At 35.5% G+C, this 22,419-nt stretch overlaps 4 protein-coding genes and 1 pseudogene across 9 annotated transcripts; 2 read left to right on the forward strand and 3 right to left on the reverse strand.

Moving 5' to 3' along the window:
- Window positions 1-744: 744 nt before the first annotated feature.
- Window positions 745-6,768, forward strand: LOC117934408 (putative nuclease HARBI1). Of its 6 annotated transcripts, XM_034856079.1 has the most exons (5): window positions 745-842; window positions 4,424-4,880; window positions 4,963-5,188; window positions 5,346-5,869; window positions 6,482-6,768. In XM_034856079.1, exons 2-4 carry the CDS (start codon window positions 4,440-4,442, stop codon window positions 5,849-5,851), a joined length of 1,173 nt encoding a protein of 390 aa, XP_034711970.1. In that variant the 5' UTR covers window positions 745-842; window positions 4,424-4,439; the 3' UTR covers window positions 5,852-5,869; window positions 6,482-6,768. The 6 variants fall into 6 exon arrangements, with proteins under 6 accessions (XP_034711970.1, XP_034711965.1, XP_034711964.1 ...); XM_034856074.1 differs by lacking the exon at window positions 6,482-6,768 and having other exon boundaries at window positions 4,413-4,880; window positions 5,346-6,077; XM_034856073.1 differs by lacking the exon at window positions 6,482-6,768 and having other exon boundaries at window positions 5,346-6,077.
- Window positions 6,769-9,438: 2,670 nt separating this feature from the next.
- LOC117904835 (uncharacterized protein At3g17950) lies at window positions 9,439-10,344 on the forward strand. The gene is made up of 2 exons (XM_034817607.1): window positions 9,439-9,591; window positions 9,751-10,344. Exons 1-2 carry the CDS (start codon window positions 9,511-9,513, stop codon window positions 10,231-10,233), a joined length of 564 nt encoding a protein of 187 aa, XP_034673498.1. The 5' UTR covers window positions 9,439-9,510; the 3' UTR covers window positions 10,234-10,344.
- Window positions 10,345-12,642: 2,298 nt separating this feature from the next.
- On the reverse strand, window positions 12,643-13,714 carry LOC117904872. The gene has a single exon (XM_034817678.1). The coding sequence runs from the start codon at window positions 13,344-13,346 to the stop codon at window positions 12,843-12,845; it is 504 nt and encodes a 167-aa protein (XP_034673569.1). The 5' UTR covers window positions 13,347-13,714; the 3' UTR covers window positions 12,643-12,842.
- Window positions 13,715-16,517: 2,803 nt separating this feature from the next.
- Window positions 16,518-21,075, reverse strand: LOC117904208 (annotated as a pseudogene).
- LOC117905057 (wall-associated receptor kinase 2-like) lies at window positions 20,791-21,879 on the reverse strand. The gene is made up of 2 exons (XM_034817934.1): window positions 21,004-21,879; window positions 20,791-20,912 (listed from the first exon to the last, which is right to left on the reverse strand). Exon 1 carries the CDS (start codon window positions 21,845-21,847, stop codon window positions 21,416-21,418), a length of 432 nt encoding a protein of 143 aa, XP_034673825.1. The 5' UTR covers window positions 21,848-21,879; the 3' UTR covers window positions 20,791-20,912; window positions 21,004-21,415.
- Between the last annotated feature and the right edge of the window lie 540 nt (window positions 21,880-22,419).

Genomic DNA, 22,419 nt, shown 5'->3' on the forward strand with positions numbered 1-22,419 from the left:
AAAGAGAGCAAAAGGAAATAACAAAGGGGGAAGGTTAAGCCAAAGAAAAAAAAGGGGCTTTTTAATATTTTATTTTATTTAATAATATAGATTTAATATTTGTTAATGGTTTTAATATTTTAATATTTTATTTAATAATATAGATTTAATTATGTATATATATTATTCTAATTTTTTTTTAGAATAATTTTCAGACATATTCTTAATTTTCTATTTGACGTTTGTCTAGAAAAACACAAAATAATATAATCATGATTTCCATGTTGGACAAGTCTTTTGAGCAATCTTGGTTTGGGGTTGGGCTTGGGCTGGGTTCTAGCTGGCTTTAGATTGGTTGATACCAACTTTGGGCCGGAACTTGGGCTTCAAATTGAGGTTTTGGACTAACCAAGATTTGGGTTAGGATTTAGCAAGGGGATTGTTAATGAACAAGCATTTAACTCCCTCAACAGGATGTTTAGGGATGAATTTTGTCAGTGGTTGGGCTCAACTAGTCCATGGGCAGATTGGGCTCAAGCCTGCTCCGACATGGGCTCCACTGGGCTTTGGCTTAAAATTTTTGAGTGAGCCCAAACATGATTTCCGACTAACAGGCCCAATTTACATCCTTTAATTATGTGATCAGCTAATTTTCCTTAACATATTGACAATTTTTCTTACAACGTAGTGAATTCAGCCCACTTAGTCCAATAGTTTAAATATTGGGCCGGCCCAAGTGAGCGCAATATCACCTGAGCAATGCTAAACAGCAGAGGGAAGGGAAGGGACGATCTTGATTTACACGGAAGCATTCGATCATTTATTCTCCAAACGCTGCGTTTCCATCGATTTCTGAGTTCAGGGTACTGCTCCAATCTCTATTCCCAATTCCATCTATCCACTTCTAGGTTAGATACCCTCGTTTGGATGCTGTATAAATAATGGGAAATGAAGGAAAATTTGAGTAGTAAATCTTTACTAGGGCTCAAGAATACTGAAAATGGTAGGTTTACCTAGAACCCATATGACTCTTTGGCTTAGTTAGTGAGATGGTTTTGGATTTTTGGCAGCAAAGAAAGTGAGACAGATAACGCAGGAATCATAATGTGGTTTTCTTTTATTTTTCTTCGGTTTCCTTGTAACCAAACGTGCGGCTCGGGTTTTACTTAGAGTGCTTTATAACTTGGAAATGCTATTGCTGGAAGTTTTGAATTCTGGGATTTCTCTGTGAAGAGTTGTGGAGCTATTGTAAGTGTGGATTACAGCTCGAACTGAAATTTTGGTTTGATTGACGAGTTTGGAATATAGAAGAATGCTACTTTACTTGAGAATTACACGAATGTTTGGCTTAGTTAACCTAGGTTTTCTTTTATTGGTCTATTCTCTTGGAAACCAAACAAAGGGCTAGGGTTTCTCTTTGAATGCTTCTAACTTGTCAATGCTATTGCTGAAAATTTTGAATTCTAGGATTTCAGAGCAGAGGAAACAGTGAGGGTTTGTGGTTTATTTCTGTTCCACAGTTTTTGTTTCCGGTATTAAGAATGTTTCTGTAGCTCATTGCAGTGCCATATTTTTATTGGGTCTCTTTTAGGAATGTTTCTGTGTCTAGAATTGGATTGATGCCATTAGATTTTATTGGGGTTGCTTACAAGTCCTTGTTATGGTGTATGGGGGCACATAGGATCTGGAAAGTCAGAAATTGTGGGCAATAAAAAAAATTTCAGATTTTGAGATTTTCTTGTTTTCTTCTCTTTCTTCGTCAAGACTGGACCTTTAAGCTAGCAGCATGTGGATTTTATGCTTGCTTCATTTTATCCGCTGGTCTATGCATTCTATGTTCCACATTAGGATTCTAGCTTTTGGATGTCCATCCGGGCCAAAATCAGTCATGAGTGTCATCAAGGTCCTATTGGCATTGGTGAGATGAATTAGCAATAGCCTGTGAGACCATTTTCCTTTAATTTCTATTTGATGATTCCCACTCCGTTGATTAAACTTTAAGGTGATATAAGGTTTCACCATTTTGGCAAGCATGCCATTTAATGGTGGGATTGGGAAAGGATACTTGATTGTGATTTTGTTGATGGTTGTGCTATTGATACTCATCCTTTGATTCCCATTTTTGTTATGTGTAGGTTGAGTGAGCACAATACATGTGTGCAAACTCTTGATGAGTCCTTCCTTTACAACTTGGATGACAATGGGGCGAGTTTTTTCAGGTACTTGTCTCGCCCCACTCCTAATAGGGCGAGTTTGGGATAAGCTTAAATGAGTTAGGATTGGGTTAGGATTTTTTTTTTAAAACTTAGGTTGAGTTCGGTGTTGGGTTTGGTGTTGCATTATCTCACCCCACTCTATCCTCATTATATATATATAACATATAAAATAAAAATAATTTGTTTTTCATAAAAATAAATTTTTGGTGCAACTGTGTTCAGAGTACCCAGTTTGGGCTTTATTTTTTATTTTTTATTTTGGGTTTAAGTTCATCATGTGAAATTGTGCTTCAATTTGAATATTTTTGGTGATTTGTGATGAACATTTGCTTGTTAATTCTAATAATCATGTCGGTGCATTTCTGATTTGCAATATTATTTTTTAATGAGTAGAAATTTTGGAGAAGAATTCACCTCTTTAGGCGGTTATCATACTTTAATCAATCAACCTTAATAGTTTCCCAACGAACTGCCTAATGTTGATTTTCTTGCTGATATTGGTGATTGGAAAGAAAAATAGCTTTGTCAAAGATTCTCTTTTACTGAGCTTTATGACCACTGCAAGATCATTGTGGGGATTTTTGGTCTGTTTCTGATTATATATTTCCATGGCCTTGGGATGGATTGCTGCTTAGGAATCAAGCTTGTCATCAAATAATTATATAGATTACCAAAGGAATTTGATAGTCCATGGTATTCTGATGTTAAAAGCAAATATGACTTCATCTTCCACCTAGAAATGAAAATCAGAACTGCAAATATGGCCAGCATAGAAAGGATTGGGGCTCTCCAATTCTACAATTAGACAAATGCACTGTTTCTTGGTGAAAATTGTAAATCAACTACCTTCTTCCCTTCATTCTTTCTTAGGATTCTTGTTTAGCCAGGGCATACGGTAGGATCATATTTGGGAAGATCTTTGATGGAGCTATTTTTGTATCATGTCTCTATGTCATTTCTCATTTCAAAGATGCCATCTTTGAGGATCTCTGACTCCTTTTGACCAAAGACCTTCTAGGAATTTGAATGTTCATCACAATTTTAGTGAACTTGATCTGCCCTTTGGAATTTGGTAAGATGGTTTATTTATTTCCTTCCTAGTTGGGTATCTGAGAATGTTCCTTGGAATCACTTGTCTTGTTATTTGACTCCTTTGGTGCACTAGAGTGATTATGTATTAAAATAGAAAAAATTGAGGGCACTCTTTCTTACCAAGAGTAATTGGTATCAGGGACTGTAAGGCTATTGAGGATCTTGTCCTTCATGGTGCTTTATTAAATACCATCTATTTTTTGAGGCTAGCTTTCTGGGGTTTGGTTGTCTTTGTGGTAGGATTCTTCAGATGGCCACTGTCATTACATTCATTTGTTCTTGTGGGAGTAAAGAAATCAAGGATTTTTTTTAATAATTTATATTGGAATGTGGGGAACCCAACTAAACTAGCAATAATTTTGGTTGTCATTGTTGAGGCTGTTAGACAACTAATTTTCTTAAAAGCTTAAGCTTGTAGGATTTGGACCCACAGTGTATATCATGCACTTAACACCCTCCCTCTCTTGTAGCCTCCTTTGGGCTTACGCGTTGGTTCAATGAATTGGGACTGCCTTATTTGGTATATCATGCTCTCCTCACAGAAGTGATAGACTATTATTTGTTAAGACTTGTCAGGAAACTAGTTTTGTGTGGAGTTGTTTTACCCTTTATGTAATAGCTCTCAATTGATCACACTTGTTATCTGAGCCTTTTGATGGAAATCCTTTAGCATCCAGTGTATCATGTATACTTGAACTTGTTCAAAGCCACATAGGGAGCCAAGGATGTTCTCAGGACTAGTTGCATGATGTAGTTTCAAAAATCATTACAGAAGTGGGCATTTTGGGTGCCGTGAAATTGATTGATTAGGTTCAGGTAAATTCCTCAAAATGGGCAAGTTAGAATGGCCATTCTTAGAAGATGTTATCTGCGCAATATGTATTTGTTGTTTGTTTTGACTTTTAATTTTGGCCATTCTTAGAAGATGTTATCTGCGCAATATGTATTTGTTGTTTGTTTTGACTTTTAATTTCTTTATGTGTGCCTCTGTTTTATTCTGTTGCATTTTAGTTTTATAGGAAATCATCACCTCTACCCACTTCCTTTCTCATTTTTGCAGTCTTTTCTATTTTTTTTTCTTTTTTTTAGAAGTCACTTACTTATGTGCACTGACATTAACTTTAGTTTGGGTGCAGATAGGGCTAGTTTTTCATGGAGAGCTCAGATGATGAAAAGGATGGTGTCCTTGAGGGTTACATACCAAAAGAGCTGAGCTATGGTTTAGCTGCTAATGGTACAAAATTTGTAGATGAAGTACTTAATGGTCAAAATGAGAGTTGTTTGGAGAATTTCCGTATGGATAAGCATGTCTTTTATAAGTTGTGTGACATCCTCCAAGCCAAGGGCCTTCTCCGCCATACAAATCGAATCAAGATTGAGGAGCAACTAGCAATCTTCATGTTTATAATTGGCCACAATTTACGAACTCGAGCTGTTCAAGAGCTATTCCGGTATTCAGGGGAAACCATTAGTCGCCACTTCAACAATGTCCTGAATGCAATTATGGCAATTTCATTAGACTTCTTTGAGCCTCCAGTTTTGGATATTCCTCCAGAAATTCTAGAGGATGGCAGATTCTATCCCTATTTTCAGGTAATAAAATAAAAAATGATGACCCATATCTCTATTTCCCTTTCTGTTGTGATTTGTTTCTCACCTTTTATTCTTCTGTTAGGATTGTGTGGGAGCGGTTGATGGTATACATATTCCAGTGATGGTGGGTGTAGACGAGCAGGGACCTTTCCGTAATAAGAGTGGATTTCTTTCACAAAATGTTCTGGCAGCCTGCTCACTGGATTTGAAGTTCCATTATATCCTCGCTGGCTGGGAAGGCTCAGCAGCAGATTTGCGAGTTCTAAATTCAGCACTCACAAGGCGCAACAAACTGCAGATCCCTGAAGGTATCACAATTCTTCAATACAGCCTCAAATGATATCAATATTTGAGAAGTCTCGGTTGTTCCATCTATATGATCACTTTCATCATTTCAAGAAATTTAACTCCATTTCCATGAGCTGTCTAAACTCTGATCTGATTTAAGATACTTCAATGCTGCAGGTAAGTACTACCTTGTGGACACCAAGTATGCAAACATGCCAGGATTCATTGCCCCATATCCTGGTGTCCCATATCACCTGAATGAATCCTCTGCTGGTTTTCATCCACAAGATGCCAAAGAGCTGTTCAATTATCGACACTTCCTCCTGCGAAGTGCAACAGATCGCATCTTTGGAGCCCTGAAGGCTCGCTTCCCTATTCTGATGTCGGCTCCTCCATACCCATTACAGACACAGGTGAAGCTGGTTGTAGCGGCCTGTGCCATACACAATTACATCCGGAGGGAGAAGCCTGATGACTGGCTGTTCAAGATATATGAACAGGAGACTGGGATACAAATGGAGGAATCATTCCCGGCACCAGAGATGGAACAGCCGGTTGTGCATGTTGAGCCTCCTCCCCTGGAGATGGCCTTCGATGCAGACCAACTGGAAGTTACTTCCCGGTTGCGGGATACCATTGCAGCAGAGATGTGGGATGACTATATCCGTGATTTTGGTGTGTAGTTAGTCTGCAGTTTCCAGGTGAGTTTGACATTTTTTTTTTCGGTTTTCTTTTCCAAAGAGTAGCCATGATATGGGAGTTTTGATTTTGGGGACTGGACTTGGAACTTGTTTATAGAAATGAAAATGAAATATAGTAATGAAAATGTAGGACTCCTTTCATGTAGATATTATCCGTTTTGTTCAAAATAAATGTAGATGGTTTTTAGGGCCTCTAAAACTCTGCATTTGTCTTGTTTCCTGGGTTTGGGTGCCAGTGATGGGTGTTGATACTATCTCTATTGGTCTCCTTTCTCGTATAGATATTATCTACTACTTTTGATTAAATATAAACGTAATTTATCCACATTCAAAAAACTTATACTTTTCTCCAGCAAAAGCATATTCTAATTTATGAAAATCAAGAATTATCAAAATTAACCTTATTTACATCAACCCACAACTGCTAAAATAATTACTTCTGCTTTCTCTTATCATTAAGGATTGAAATTTCAGACATGCCCCACTCTGAATTATTGACTTCCAAAAAAGGCAATCCAAAGTCCAAACCCCACCATAAAGATATGATTTAATTTAATTTAATTTAATTTTTGCTATTATACATGGTATGGTTGTCACTTGTCATGCCAGCAGTTATCTAAAAGTTCAAAACCTCAGAGACTGTTAAATGTTGAAGAGAACAGCAGGTTCCTTTACTGCTAAAGAACGTAGGGATGACAACAGATGTTAAAGCAAGGGAAGATGTGAGATCAATAATGATGGATAGTTTTCTTTTACACCACCTGCAGGCAGCCCACCATGCAAGAATAATTATGTCACTCTGTCACATAGGCTTTCTGTCCAGAGGAATCTTTTTATTTTTATTTTTATTTTTTAAAACTATTATAGGAAAAATATATTTTTATCTAATCATAAAATGTAAGACTGATAAAAATTAATACATCCATCAACATTATGGAATTATGAATTTATATTAAGTATAATCGTGTTTAAATCAAATTTCGTCCGATCGTATGATATGTTTATTAGACAGGTTAAATAAAAAGCTTTGATCTAAATAAATATAATTTTAGTTAATTTAAACCAAATTTTATTGACTCCACATAACTTGTTTTTAGGTAACTTATATTACACAAATTTATCTAAATTAACTTATTTAGTTTTGTTAGTTAATTTAATTATAGTTATAACTTATTCAATTTGTATTTGGCTCGATTAAAATTTGATTTTGAGTAAATAGATTAATTAAGTTATAAATATATCAAGGTGAAAGAATAATCATATTCATTCTCAAATATGATCTAATTTAATCTAATTATTAAATGGGTTATTTGATGCGTTTAATAATTAAATTGTATTATATTTTTAACATTATTATTATTTGAATTGTGTTTGCATTGACCTATTTATATTCATGCCATTTATTTAGATCTTGGTTATATTTCTTTGCACTTAAGTCTCATATAGATTTTAATTATATTAAAAACATAATATCAATATTATATTTTAAAATTTATGATTTTAATTTTCAACAAAGTAAAAAATAGAAAGTTATTGACGATGAAAGTTTAACAACTTAGTACAAAACATTTAATCTTTACTCACAAAAACTTAGGCAACAAGTACTTAGACAACAAGTATTTAAAAATAGTCACAACAACTCATATATATAATTGGTTAACTATAAATTATTATAGTTATAAATTTATAATTGGTCCTGAAAATGCTAGGAAAAGAAAAAAAATATGTTAAGAAAAATAAAATTTTCATGATTTATTTTATTATAGAAAATGTTAAAGAAAGTTAAATATAATAATAATTCTTAAAAAAATTGTTTATTTTAAAATTATTTAATTTTTATATAAAATAGTTAAAAAAGTAAAAAAAATTGAAATAGTATTTAAAATAATTTATTAATTTTAAATCTATTTTTTATATTTTATTTTATAATTTTTTTCTTTTATATTTTTCTCAAAATATATATACCCAAAATTTGTGGAACACTTTGCTCATAATTTTTTGAGATAAACAAAACAATGGGTTTGTTAAGCAACGAAGAAGCTTGTAGGTATCTTGTTTCCCTGCAAAGTCTGTCACTTTCCTGGGAAAATTTTCCCTTGTTTTCCCCTGGCGAGGTGGAACATAAGGCAATCATGAACAAGGCAAAACCTTTACATTAGCCCAAATTTTATGTGTTAGGTAAAACAACCAATCACAGGTTTATCTAGGTTTATAGGAACCTATGCAATTGGGTAAAAAGAAAGGTTTGTAGCCCTTTTGGAATATATCCCAATAGTCTTATATTTCAAATCAAATCATGAATTTTTTATTGTTATAATTGTTCTTGATAGTTGATAGTGAAGTAAAAATAGTTTATCTGTTTTCAAGAAGTAAAATAAAAAAAAAAAGCAAAACATTTTTTAATAATACATTTTTCAAAAGTGCATTGTCCTCTTAGTGATTGATTGAAGAAAAAGTCAAAAAGAAGGAAAAAAAAAAAAAAGAAAGAAAAGAAAAGGGATAATGGGCCTAATGGGCATTAGGACTTTAGGAGATAAGATTAAGAGAAATTTTATAGAAAGGAAATTAAAATATTTTTTTTTCAGTGTTATTAAACTTTTAAAATAAGAACAATGAATATATTTGGTTTTGTGAAACCTATGTTTTAAAATAATTACTATAAACCATGAAAACTACTAAAAAAAATATTCTTTAAAAATATATATATTTTTAAATATCATGTTTTATTTTTTTGTGTTTTTAAAAATAGAAAATTGGATTCTATTTGGTAATTGTTTTTTAAAACAATTCTAAAAAATAGTCTTTAAAAACGGTTCTAATGTTTTGTAGAATCAAAATTTGTGTGAAAACTTGAATTTTTTTCACCTATTTTAATATTTTTTATGTCTCTGGTTTTCTTTTTAATCATTATACATATTTATATAATTATTTTTTAAGACAAATTTAAAAAAATAAGTAAAAATAATTGAAAACAATTAAAAAATGTTTTATAAAATTATCTTGTTTTCTGTTATTGAGAATAAAAAATAAAAAATAATTTTTTATTTATTAAAAACAAAAAACAGAAAACAATTTTTGAGTTATCAATCATTTTTTTTTAATTTTTTTGTTCTAATAATAAAAATTTATTCTAAAAAACAGTTGTTAAATATATCCTTATTTTTTATTTTTGAGTTATTAGATGCAATATTTTTTTAAAAAATAAAAAATTAGTTTTGAAAATAATTATCAAACATATTTGATATTAATGGTGTATTTCAAAAGTAATTTTAAAAAACGTTTATAATATATTTAGTATTTAAATAAAAATAATTTTTAAGAATTAAAAATATTTAAAACACTTTAGAATCACTAATCAAAGGGCTCTAAGTTTCAAAGGAGGGAGCGATTTTTGTAATTTTTGAAATTTAGCTCTGTAGACTGTTAGCCGACAGCAATTTGGCTGGAGAATAGTGAGATTAAGGCTGGTTCGAGTGTCGAGTGTGATATCCTAAAAGCCTTAAACCATTTGTTATAAAAGAGAGCAAAAAAACAAAAACAGTCATGATTACAAGCCCAACCCCCCTACCCCCTACCCCCTACCCCCCCATCCCTCTTGCAGCTTTCACCCCATCTCCCAATCTCCACTCTCTCCCACACAAATGTTGGATCCAGCGAATGATTTGATTCCTCCTTCTTCTCCCACCATCTCCTCTGTCTCCTCCTCTGATCTCGACACCGAGGTACATTACGTTTCTTTCAATTTTTCATTTTCTTGTTCTAATTTTGAATTTTTAGCAGATGAAGAATGGTCGGTTCCAGGGTGAGAACGACCAGGTTGATTTAATTTTTTTTTTGTTTTTGGTTGGAATCTGAGTTTTGGTTTTGGATCTATAATGCAGTCCACAGGCTCATTTTTCCATGACAGAAGTACGAGTTTGGGGACTCTGATGGGCGTGAGCTTCCCGGCCATTACATTTAGGGCTCAGTCGCAGCATCGGGAGGCTCAGCCGGTGCCCGCCGCGAGTGGCGTGGCCGTGGCTGGCCGCGGCGGTGGGGGGAGGAAGAGCAGGAAGGTCAAGAAAGCGCTGGGGCTAGTGGCGGAGCACCGGCGTCGGTGGTGGAGGCTGTGCCGGGACGACGCGGCGAAGCCGGCCTCGCTGGGTGAGTTTCTGGAGGTCGAGCGGCGGTTCGGAGATGTGGCGTTTTTCGGCGCGGCGGCGGAGCTCGAAGGCGTGGTGGCTCAGCCGGAGAACGGTCGCGTTTTGTTTGCCGATGGAAGAGTACTGCCGCCGCCGCAGGCGGAGGAGAGCCCGTCGACGGTAAGTTCTCTTTGTAGATTTCCGGTGTCACTCACTGGCATATTTAGTAGCAGCACGGGATAGAATTTCTGATATTTTTTTTAAAATTATTCGTGGGGAATTCTTTGTAATCTGCTTAAATTCTTCAAACTTTAATTTATATGGGAAAACGTGCGGTCCTAGTTTGCTTCTTTTTTTTTTTCTTCCTTTTTTATATTCTTTTATTTCAAATTATGGATGATTATGCATCGACTTTTTGCATGAAAAAAGAAAAAGAAAGTTATAAGCATATTATTGAATACGAAAGTTGGAAAAAGAGAGAATAATAGGATGGTAAAAGTTTGATCCCATTCACGGATACAACTCAAATTAAATAATCTTTTCATGGTCTCGGGAGATCTAATTTGTATGGACTTACATAACCCATTTAATAAATAAATTTAAATTATTTAATCTATATTTGATTTTTTTTATTTTTTAAAAAATAATATTTCAATTGGCTCATAATCCTGTTTCATGGGGACAAATAAGAATATAAAAATTATTCACTAATTATCTAATGTCAAACTATAAATACATGCTAAAATATGAGAATTTAGTTTTTGTTTTTCTCGAATTTTTTTCACTCATATTTTTTAAGAGGTTAATTTGAATTTGTTAATTTGATTTATTTTATTTCATTATGCTATGTTTGAGTTAAAAAGACGAAAAAAAGAAAAGCAATTGTCCTTATTAAAAAATTTAAATGATCAAATATAATTTAAATTATATAATGAATCGAAATAAATAAAATGAATATATAATAATTTTTAGAATTTAAATTCTTTTATTTTATTTCTCTTCCTATTTTTCTTCAAAATTTTCAAGTCTTAGAATTCAATACTAATCTTATGTAAAAAGCTGCTATTTAATAATAGTTTTCAAATATACCCTCGAGATTTTTAAAGTTATTAGTTTAGGGTGATTTTGGAGATTGTCATTTTCTAGATGGCCAAGAGGGAAGCAGGGCCATGAAAATATGTGAGGTGGATTCATTAAATTATTGATGTAGGTAGCAACTGAAGATATTTTTTTCTTTATCATAAGCATATTGAAATGTTCTTTCTTATCCTCTTACATTCTTGACCAAGCAAATGTTCATTTAGCCGATACTTTACATATACTTTTTATTTTTAATTACTATTTTTTATTTTTTGATAACCGGGGATGTCTGGATCAACTTACACGTACCTCAACTAATACCACAGGGCCTCGAAGTTAAGAAGCAAGTAAACCTCTAATGACCCTAAGGGAATTCGAACTTGATGATTATTAGGGAGCAAACTCAAAGTCGGATCAACTAAGTTACCCCTCAAGGGTTTTTTTTTTTTTTTTCCATTATTATTAAGAACGTTCATCACCTTTTTTACAAACCCAAATATGCTTTTTATTCGACATTGCCTCCAAAATAAAATCTTTTATTTTTGTCCCTCCTAAAATAAATTTTTGTTGAAAATTATAATTTAGTGTTCATTTTGATGCATTTTTTAATTTTAATTTTTATAATAAAAATATCTATAAAAAATAAAATATTTTATTAAAAAAAATATAGATTTACCCTATATTTTTAAAAATTATTATAAAACTTTTTAAAATTTATTAATAAATTTTTTTATGCCCTAATTTTTTAAACAGTTTTCTAAAAGGGAATTATTCTTTCAATGTAAACTGCTATTTTTTATAATGCTAATATTTCTAGAAAAATTTTATTGTTCCTTATGTGCAAAATTATTTTATATTTAATAAAAAATATTATAATTATTATATTACCCTTTAAAATGATCATGTTAGCTTAGTTTTACTTTTCAACTAAAGCTAAAAACAAATAACTATTTCATATAAGACTTTATTTTTGTTACTTTTTCAAAAAAATATAACAACTTTAATTATCAGGAATTGTTTTAAAAAAACATGTTTTGAAAAAAGAAAAATAAACCGAAGCTAATATATATATATATGATAAACTTAAAATATATTTGACAATAATTTTAAAAAGTGTTTTTAACTTTTTTTAATACTTTAAAATTTTTATTTTTTAAATATTAAAAAAATTAAAAATGCTTTTTTAAAATCATTCCAATCATAAATTTAATTTTAATGAAACATCACTGTGTTGTTATACGGCTCCACATGTGCATATCCCTTGTAAATTGTTTTATTTGTTTAAGAATCTATCTCTTGCCCCACACTATAGCCCACTTGCGAGTCCTTAAGGCCCCCACCAAATTGTATTTTCAAAACTAAAAGGACAATGGAAGCAATTAAATTAATTTGAGAAACGCCAGAGACAAACCCTTGCTATGGGTGTAATATTCAATTTCTATATATGTTCCTATTTAGCTTAAATTCTTGATGAAAAAAATAAATTAATGAGAAAAAAGAACCAAAAAATATACAAAATTATAATAAATAGATGACAATAGACTAGATAAGGTGATTTTATTACTCAATAAATGACAGTAAAGTCATCTTATTCACTATGATCAATAACCTTTCTAAAATGCTTCTTGGAGTAGACACAGTGGATTTATTTTTCTAATTTTGCATAAATTAATGTCATATTCACCATCGGAAGCAACCAAGAAGCAGTCAGGAGAAGCTGTAACACAAATTTCATAAAAATAACAGTAAAAAAAAAGGGAAGAAATCAATATTCAAAGCCTAGATGGAGTTTCAACGATGGTCTCTAAAGCAGGGCTCCATGATCTCTGCCTTGAGTACCTCTGAACTGGCTCAGGATGATCAGTTGTAGGGGAGGCCAGTGTCTTAGTTTCTGAAGGGAACATACAAAAATCGCTTAGACCCAGTGGAAAAATTCGGCTAAAGTTGTTGGAAGTGCTTCTATGTTTTACTGCTTTGGATGCCTTGTAAGAGAGAGAGCTTATTTCTTCATGGGTGAGCACTGAGTAGAGCATTTCCATGGGAAGAAGGAAATAGAGTTGGCGCAGCTCTAGCTCTTCGTCTGCTGAGAGTCCCGGTATCCTCTGGCCTACTTTGAGGTCGGTGGAGTTGCAGACAAAGTGTCCTGGCTTGTCCAGCATGAGCTCAGCTGCTTTGACTGGCCTTGTGTATACTTCCAGTCTTCCATCAGAGGACAAGACTTTCACTACTCCAGTATTGGATAAGATCGAAGGAGCACAGGATGTTGCATTCCCCATGGATCTTTGTGGTGTTTGACGGAGGGAGAGAGAGGGGGAGAGCGGGTTGATAAAGGGTGAGAATGATGAGAGAGGCTAGGGAAATGAGTATCCGCTCACTTCCATTGAGTGAACGGACATTTTAGTATGAAAGAATTTGTGCATGAGAAGAGGCTGGCTATACGAGAATGCGGAGGGAGAGGGGGAGGGGGAGAGAGAGAGAGAGAGGGAGAGGGCAGAGAGAGGGTAGGGAAATGGGTTGGAGCTTGTGTGGCTGTGAAGATGAGTGAATTTAAAAGAGAGCGAGAGAAAGAGAGAGAGAGAGGGAGGAGGAGGAGGAGGAGAATGGGCAGAGAGATCGAGAGAGAGAGGCTAGGGTGGGTTGGGGGCCTGGGGCTTGTGTGGCTGTGAACATGAGATGATTTTAAGAGCGAGAGAGAGGGTGGGGGGGATGAGACTTGTTAGTTAAGAGTTAAGACTTAACCAAAGAGATACTCCCCTATAATAATAATAAAAGGCATGAGTTTTTTTTGTCTTTTTTTAATTCAAGGAGGCAGGACAGATGAGCAAAATAGCAAGATGGCCATTGGCCAATTGTTGCTCAGTAACCCCAAAAACATAAAACTTCCATATCTCCCCACGAATCCCAATGGAAAGCATTTCCTTTCCATCGCCAATGGAAGCATGAAAACTTCAATACCAGATAGGTTAAATCAGGCCAGCCTGTTACAACTTACAAGTACCACTTATACCTTAAATTTCATGTAAGATGAATGCACTCATCTCTACCCTCTTTACTTTCTCCCCCTTAGTTTATTTAGACGAGCACATGGTGTTAGGCATGGAGGTTATGGTTAGGCAATGGAGCATACATAGCTCACTTAAGGACACCACCAACCCAATGATACGACATATTATTCTATCAGGCCACACCTAACTCATATACGACAGACCCCACCAGTATATTTTTCACAAGGCAGTATGGCATTTTCATATCTATTCTAGGTGTGTTGTCACTCTCAAATACTATGCTAGCTTGCATAATATATGCTCCATGCTTATGTACTCAATGTTAAAATAGACCAAATTTAAGATCCTTTATAGCAATCTTGTGGAGTTACGTGCATTATTGATTGATTGGGAACTTTAAATTACCATTTTTTTCTAAAAGTAAATGTAACCTTTTAACTTATTCAAAGAAAGTGTTCATTAAATGTTCTTGGTCTACGGATTATGATAGAATGAATTTTGGTTTTGACTAATATATCGTGACATACAAGTACCATATCCATCAATTGGGAGGTGGGTTGGTGGGTTTATCACATTCACTAAATTTTTTATCAAACATGTTATAAAAATGCTCGATTTTTATTTTCTTTTGACTAATTTTCCAGGATCAAGAGAACTTTTTACATATTACATGGGTGCATAACACATGAGAGAAGATTATGTGTAAGAATGTTAATGCTAGGTAGACAAAGACATTGTTTAGTTTAGAATTAAGAAAATTACTTGTTTATGAAGAATCTTAGTTGGGATAATTCAATGATGACGGGAACCTAGGGTTTGGTATTAAATTATATGGGTGATGCTTAGGCAGTTAGAGTAGGAAAGCAATTGAAGTCCACTGATTGGTTAGGTTGTGGGGTGCAGGAGGACAAAAATTGTATGATTTGGGATTTGAATATTGATTTAAAAGAAAAAAGGAAAAAAAAATCTCAATCAAGTTTTTTAACATCTTGTGGTTTTGATATCTTTCATTTATGAGATGATTCTCATATTTTGAATATTTTCGAAAGAAGTTAAATACTAAAAAAGGAAAAAAAGAAAAAAGAATTATTCCTATTATAAGGTAAAATCTTCCTTAAAATGTATCATATCAATGCTCTATTGCATGTCACATGATACTTATATGATACAACCTTCCAATAAGCCTATAAGTATTTGAAAAAAAAATTAGCAAAATTTTATAATTAAAGAATATATATGTTAAAAAGAATATTTAATAAATTAAAGTTTTTTTTAATCATTCCTAAATTTAAGTTGTTTAGCTTTCATCTTAATTCTATTATTTAATTTTATTTGTAAGTTAAAAGATATATACCATATTATTTTAATAATTTTAAAAATTATTTTATTGTATAAATTATATTATTTTCATATTCATCATTGTAAAAATAATAAATATGAAATTAAATATTTATGTTTGTTTAAGGGTTCTAAGTAATAAAAATTTGAAAAACCCAACATTACTTATTTTTAGCCTTTTTATTTATTTATTCATTTATATCATACACCAATTTCATTTTATTTATTTTTTCATGCCAAAAGTTGAATTGGTCCACAATTCTATAACTTAAATATACTTAATGCTATCAAAGCATATATTACATTCAATATTCAAATATTTTACTATGAATAATTAGCTGGATGGTGAGTGTGTTGAGGGCAATTTAATTATATAACAACCTAATACCAGACAAACCATGCGTAAAAATCCATACAAACTTGACTCTTTTTTCTTTTTCTTTTTTTAATTTTTTTTATAATGCTCATAAGTCATCACCAAAAGATGGTTGTGTTCCAAAATAGTTCTTTAATAATTTCACATTCTTTGATTAAGATTTAAGATCCCAAGGCTTTAATTAGCTTTAATTTGTCTTGTTTTTTTAAAGTGAATATGGGTATGTTTGCAAATATTTTTGAAATTGTTCTCAAAAATAAATTTCGAAAAGGTTGTCTAATTCTTTTAGAATAAATTCATATACTTGTTACAACAAAAAATTATTTTTATTACAAAATAATTAAATACACATACATAAATTAAACAATCACCACCCATAATCAAAGTCCACTATGACTTGATCCCTTATGTTGTCATACCCTATTATGTTACTATTATTATCGCCTTCATAAGCATCTTGTGGTTGGCCAATTAAGCATTAGGTTTCTTCCGAATTTGAATCACCCTTCACCCAAGAATGTGTCTCCAATATTCTTAATCCCTTTACTTCCATTACAACTTCCTTCATATATAGTAGGCCTTTCATATCCTTTTACCATCGAACGCCTTTTAGCTAAGATAACAACTTCCTTTAAATGCTTAGCATTTCCCTCCTTCAAAACTTTATCATCAAGAATTTCAAACAAACGAAGTACATGGTTAAATTTCTCTTTTTTTTTTCGGACCTATCAAAGGAAAGTGCCTTTTTTTCCTGTTAATAATTTCACAAGAACAACCCTAAAACTGTAAACATCACTCTTCTTGGTTAATTGACTTGAGTGGAAGTACTCAGGATCTAAGTATCCAAGAGTCCCTTGCACCAATGTGGTCAATTGGGCTTGATCTAAAGGTATCAATCTTAAAGCTCCAAAATCAGATACCTTAGTAGTATAATTGTTATCTTAAAGTATGTTAGTAGACTTCACATCTCTATGAATAATCGAAATTGAAGTTGCAGAGTGTAAATATTAAAGGACTCTAGTTGTTTCAATTGCTATTTGTAAGCGAGTTTCCCATGAAATAGAGGATGCTTGATCTTGATTGTATAGATGATTATAAAGGGTCCCATTAGTCACAAATTCATAGACTAATAAAGGAACTTCAGTCTCTAAACAATATCCCAATAACTTTACCACATTTCTATGATTGATTTGGGAGAGAATAATCACTTCATTAATGAATTGCTCAACTTGGCTTTGGTCCATTATTTTGGACTTTTTAACAATAACAACTCTATTATCTACCAATATTCCTTTATAAATTGTTCCTTGACCTCCATGACCCAAAATTCTTCTTTCATCATAGTTGTTTGTAGCTTTCTTAAGGTCTTCTACATTAAATATTTTAGTTGCTTTAGCAAATCCTTCACCCTTGGAGAGTAATTGTTGTAGCATGATACCACCATTTTGCTCAAAGAATTTCTCTTTCAATTTGATAAGCTTTGTTGCCTAAATCCCCAATACAACCAAGAACTCACCAAAAGTAGAACTAAAATGCTTACACTAATACTCGCAAATAAAATAAAATTGTAATATTAGCACAATTTTTTTAATAGAGTTTTGCGAAGCAAATACATCAAGTCCAAGTAAATTACAAATATATCCATATATATATATATGTGTGTGTGTGTTTATTTTATACATTAATTAAAAATTAAATAAAGAAAAGACAAGATGTATTTGCAAAATAATGACTTGGTTTTAAGTGGATTTAGTCAAATTCTAGTTTGATTTGTGCAAATTAAGAGCTTTTTTTTAAGGACTTTGGAAAGGGAAAAGTCAATGCTAATTAAGATCGACAAGTTCTAAGGTAGAATATCATGGATCCAAAGACCAAAATTTTCTAACCCTAAATCTTCCACCCAAACAACCAAACCCCAAAAGTAATTAATAAACGAAGCCCTCACCCACAAACAAAAATAAATTCATTGAATTAGTCATCGTCCAAACCATGGTTTTGGGCATGAAATTAGCTATCAATTTTCCTGAAGTTTAAGCTTCATAGTTAGTAATTAAAATAGATACCTACCTAAGACAACATTAATCAAAGGAAATATGGACTCTGAGCTAGGTATGGGACTGCAGCCTGTTGTCACGGACTTAGTCGTTCACTAAGCTCGTGCGGCACTTAGACAAGCCAAGACGCTTGATCTTGCTAAGTCAGCCTTGATCCCCAATGCTTAGCTTGCTCGGCTAAGACACTTGCGACTCGAAAGCTCAAGAAGCTTGGTAGGCAACCCTTGAAAGAATGGAAGCTCTTTATTACTCAAAGAAGCCTTTACAAGTGCTTGGAAGCTCACTTGCTTGGTTAGGAAATGATTTGGGTGGTGCCTTGGCCAAATGAGGCCCTCACCTATTTATAGGCACCAAGGGAACTCTCTGGAACCTTGGAGGGTTCCTTACAAATCAAGAATATTCTAGAACATCCTACCCTATTCTATGTACAACCCTATGTACAAGAATATACAAGATATTCCTAGAAGTCTCTAGAAAGCCTTGGACTCCTCTCATGCCTTCTACCATAGTGTAGAGATGTGTGAACATCTCTAGGCATTTCTAAAACCTTCCACACTCTTCCCACCAATGGCTTAGTGTAGATGGCTCTAGGAGTCTCCAGAAGCTTCCCTTCTCCTATATAAGCCCATGAGGAGGGTCATTTGAAGCATCCTGTGACACTCTCCCCCACTGATGCCGTCGACGTCCTCGTCGTTGTCTCATTCTGAAACCTCTCGATGTGTTTCCAGAACTTTCTCAAGGCATCTGCATGTTCCTAGCTTACCTGCCTCTTAGGTAGTCCTTTCCATCGGACTAGATACTCTATCACAGGAGGGACCCCTTGTCTCCTGGTGACCCGTTCAGCCAGGATATTCTTCACCTCCTTCTCCCGTGAGGCTCCAGATGGATGCAGACCCGTGCGCTTTCGATGCTTAGAGTGCTGCTTCCTTTTACCCATTGAGTTCACCTTTCCCTTGGTGACCTCTTCCATGTGTGTGCGGGCTACCTCAGCTCGCTCCCCTTTTTCCTCCTTTACTTGCACCCCTGCTAGTAAGGAGGTCTTAGGCGTACTAGGCTTCGGGTTGAATTGGAGGGCACCTAGTAGCTGCATTGAGCCCATATGTGCTTCGTCCTCCTGCTCCCTCTCCTCGATCATGGCACCAAGCGCCTTCCTCTTTGGGCAATCCCGTGCCCAATGTGGACCGTCACATAGGAAGCATTTGGTTTTAGGCGTGAACTCCTTCCTTTCCGCCTTACCCCTTCCTTCTCGGACGTTAGGCATCTTGCCTGATCCCTTTTTAGGAGCATTGTGGTCCCTTGAAGCCTCGTCTCCCCTACCCATGGCGTGGCTATCTTCCCAAGACTCAACCTTGGGGGAGTCTTCCCTCTTATAATCTGTTAAAGACTCTGCTACTGCCATGGCAGTGGCTAAGTCTTGAACACCTCAGCGTCTTAATTCCTGCTCGGCCCACCCTTGCAGGTTATCCATGAAGTTGAATAGCAACTCCTCCTCAGTCATGTTAGGAATCTCAAGCATGAGTGAAGAGAATTCCTTGACATAATCGCGTATCGAGCCTGTGTGCTTGAGACGCCTCATGTTTTTCCTAGCCAAGTAAGCCACGTCATCGGGGTAGAACTGCCTCTTGATCTCCCTCTTAAAGTCCTCCCACGTCTCTATGGTGCAAATGCCTTTCTCCATATCGACATACCTTCGACGCCACCATAGAGTAGCTGTGTCAGTAAGGTAGAGGGTTGCAGTTCTTACCTTAGCCGCCTCATCCGTCAATGCGATAGCCTCGAAGTATCGCTCCATATGCCATAAGAAGTTATCCAACTCTTTGGCATCCCGTTTGCCACTAAACCCATGTGGCTTCAGCACCTCCACCCTAGATGCCTCATGTGTGGCCATGACCCGTGCCGACACAGCAGCCTTGTAGATGGCCAACTCTTGCCTAACCTCCTGGTCTCGGGACTCCATTCGAGTGACCAAGGCCTCTATCCTTGACTCCATGCTAGCAAGCATGCTCAAGACCTTTCCTTGGAAGGACATGAACTCCTCGTGTGACATTGGCTGAACTTGTGAGACTTGCACCCCCTCACGAAGGTCTTGGATCTGCTCCTTTAGATCCTCTAAGCCCTTCTCCATGCCTTGCTCGATCAAGTCCAACCCCTCCCGAGTGTCCGCCATGGCTAGCTCCACCTTGGCTAGCCTTGCCTCCATGTTGGCAACAGCATCACGAGATTTATCCTTCTTGCCCCTGCCCCGTGCAGTAGGCTCGGTCTCCCTCCCACGGGTTTGCTCGCTACTCTCCTCCATGTTAGAGCCCGACATGCTTCCTTTGCTATGCCCACCTCGTAACCGTGCTCTGATACCACTTGTCACGGACTTAGTCGTTCACTAAACTTGTGCGGCACTTAGACAAGCCAAGACGCTTGATCTTGCTAAGTCAGCCTTGATCCCCAATGCTTAGCTTGCTCGGCTAAGACACTTGCGACTCGAAAGCTCAAGAAGCTTGGTAGGCAACCCTTGAAAGAATGGAAGCTTTTTATTACTCAAAGAAGCCTTTACAAGTGCTTGGAAGCTCACTTGCTTGGTTAGGAAGTGATTTGGGTGGTGCCTTGGCCAAATGAGGCCCTCACCTATTTATAGGCACCAAGGGAACTCTCTGGAACCTTGGAGGGTTCCTTACAAATCAAGAATATTCTAGAACATCCTACCCTATTCTATGTACAACCCTATGTACAAGAATATACAAGATATTCCTAGAAGTCTCTAGAAAACCTTGGACTCCTCTCATGTCTTCTACCATAGTGTAGAGATGTGTGGACATCTCTAGGCATTTCTAAAACCTTCCACACTCTTCCCACCAATGGCTTAGTGTAGATGGCTCTAGGAGTCTCCAGAAGCTTCCCTTCTCCTATATAAGCCCATGAGGAGGGTCATTTGAAGCATCCTGTGACACTGTGCCATCTTTTTTGCTATCACCTTCCTACCCAGCTGGCATGGGCAAGAGCAACTATAACTTCCTGGTAAATTCTGGCATGTATGTGTTACATTGCAGGGGTGATCAACCTCACACTCATCGATATCTGAAGACAAAAAACAAAAAATTCCAATGATCAATATCCAATTATCAGATCAAATGGAAGAAACAAGTGATGAAGGATTAAGATATTGTACCCTTGCAACCATGAGGAAGATAAGGGTTTTCTTCATATCCCTCTGAGCAATTGCACCTACACCCAGGACCATTGTCTGGGTTATAACTGTAGCTATTGTCCTTTCAGGCGTAACTTGTTTCATTCTCCTTTGCTTGGTCGCATTTCTCATCTCTTATTGTCCAATCAAGCACTGTAGGAACCCTGGTTTTCTTCTGTAAATCAAGGAGGTCAGTGGAGGAGAAGCTGAAAGCGCCATCTTCAGCCACAAAGGCGAAGCTGGATGGATTAAAAGCCCATACTTCTCTATGGTTTATGTAGCTGTCCACACTGATCTCATAGCTCCTTACATTTGCTGGGATTGTGGTCTGGCAACAGCCGATCCCCGAGCAGGACCCGTTGATAACATTATCAATTCTCTCGCACAGTGACAGTCAGCCAATCTTGTACCTTTGCCCGCTTGAGCCTTCAATGAAGGCGTAGGTGTCGCAGCCCATTGTCATGAACTTGTTCCGAGTATGGGAGATGGGGAACTTCGCCAGTGTCATCCATGGATCGTTGTTGGCGACTCTTTGCCCGGATTTGTTGTAACAGTCTCGAGCCACATGCGAAAGGACTCGCAATTGACCCGAAACTGAAATCGATAGAACATCTATGTCACTGTCCGTCAGAAAAGCTTGATGGGTGGAGCTGCAATTGATGAAGAAATCTTGGTTTAGGTAGCATTCTGGGGTAGTCCCAGATGGATATGGGATGCTGATATTGCCGCAGTGGCTGGCACAGCCCGGCAGGGCTAGTTCAGCGGCAGCTTCCATCACCCATACCAGTACTGCAAGTTGCAGGAGGAGGATCAAACGCAGAGCCATGGCTCCGGCCCCTTTCCTTCTTCTTCTTCTCAGATTTTTCTGTGGAGAAGTGTCTGATTAACCCTTTGGATCTTTTATCGGAATGAACTGCAAGTTGTATTGAAATTTTGTCATGGCGACATTGGGATGATGTTATGGAATCAAGATATAAAGTAAAATCACTGCCAATGGAAGGGTTCCAAGTATATAATCTGTCAATTATCTCATCTAGAATTAAAGATATTCAGTACAATACCCAGTCAAGGCTTGTTCACCTGTCGGCTTCCTGAGACAAGAGGAAATGGGGTCTTTGGCCATTATTCTTGGGGTTTTGTTTGAAAACTACACTAATTCTATGCTAGAAATGACCTACACAACCAAATTCTGTGGTGGCCGGCACTTGGTGAGGCCACGAGTCCTTATCAAACTTGTTTGTATGTGGTTACATAACCTCTTAACAACGTAAAACAAGATCATAAGTATTAAATATTAAAAAAAAATTCGGTTAATAGGATGAAATAATTTCCAAATTATGAATCTAATTATTCCCATGTAGGGTTACTTTTACAAGAAAATAATGAATATATTTTCAT

The sequence above is a fragment of the Vitis riparia genome, chromosome 17 (assembly GCF_004353265.1).
Source record: "Vitis riparia cultivar Riparia Gloire de Montpellier isolate 1030 chromosome 17, EGFV_Vit.rip_1.0, whole genome shotgun sequence".
Classification (NCBI taxonomy): domain Eukaryota; kingdom Viridiplantae; phylum Streptophyta; class Magnoliopsida; order Vitales; family Vitaceae; genus Vitis; species Vitis riparia.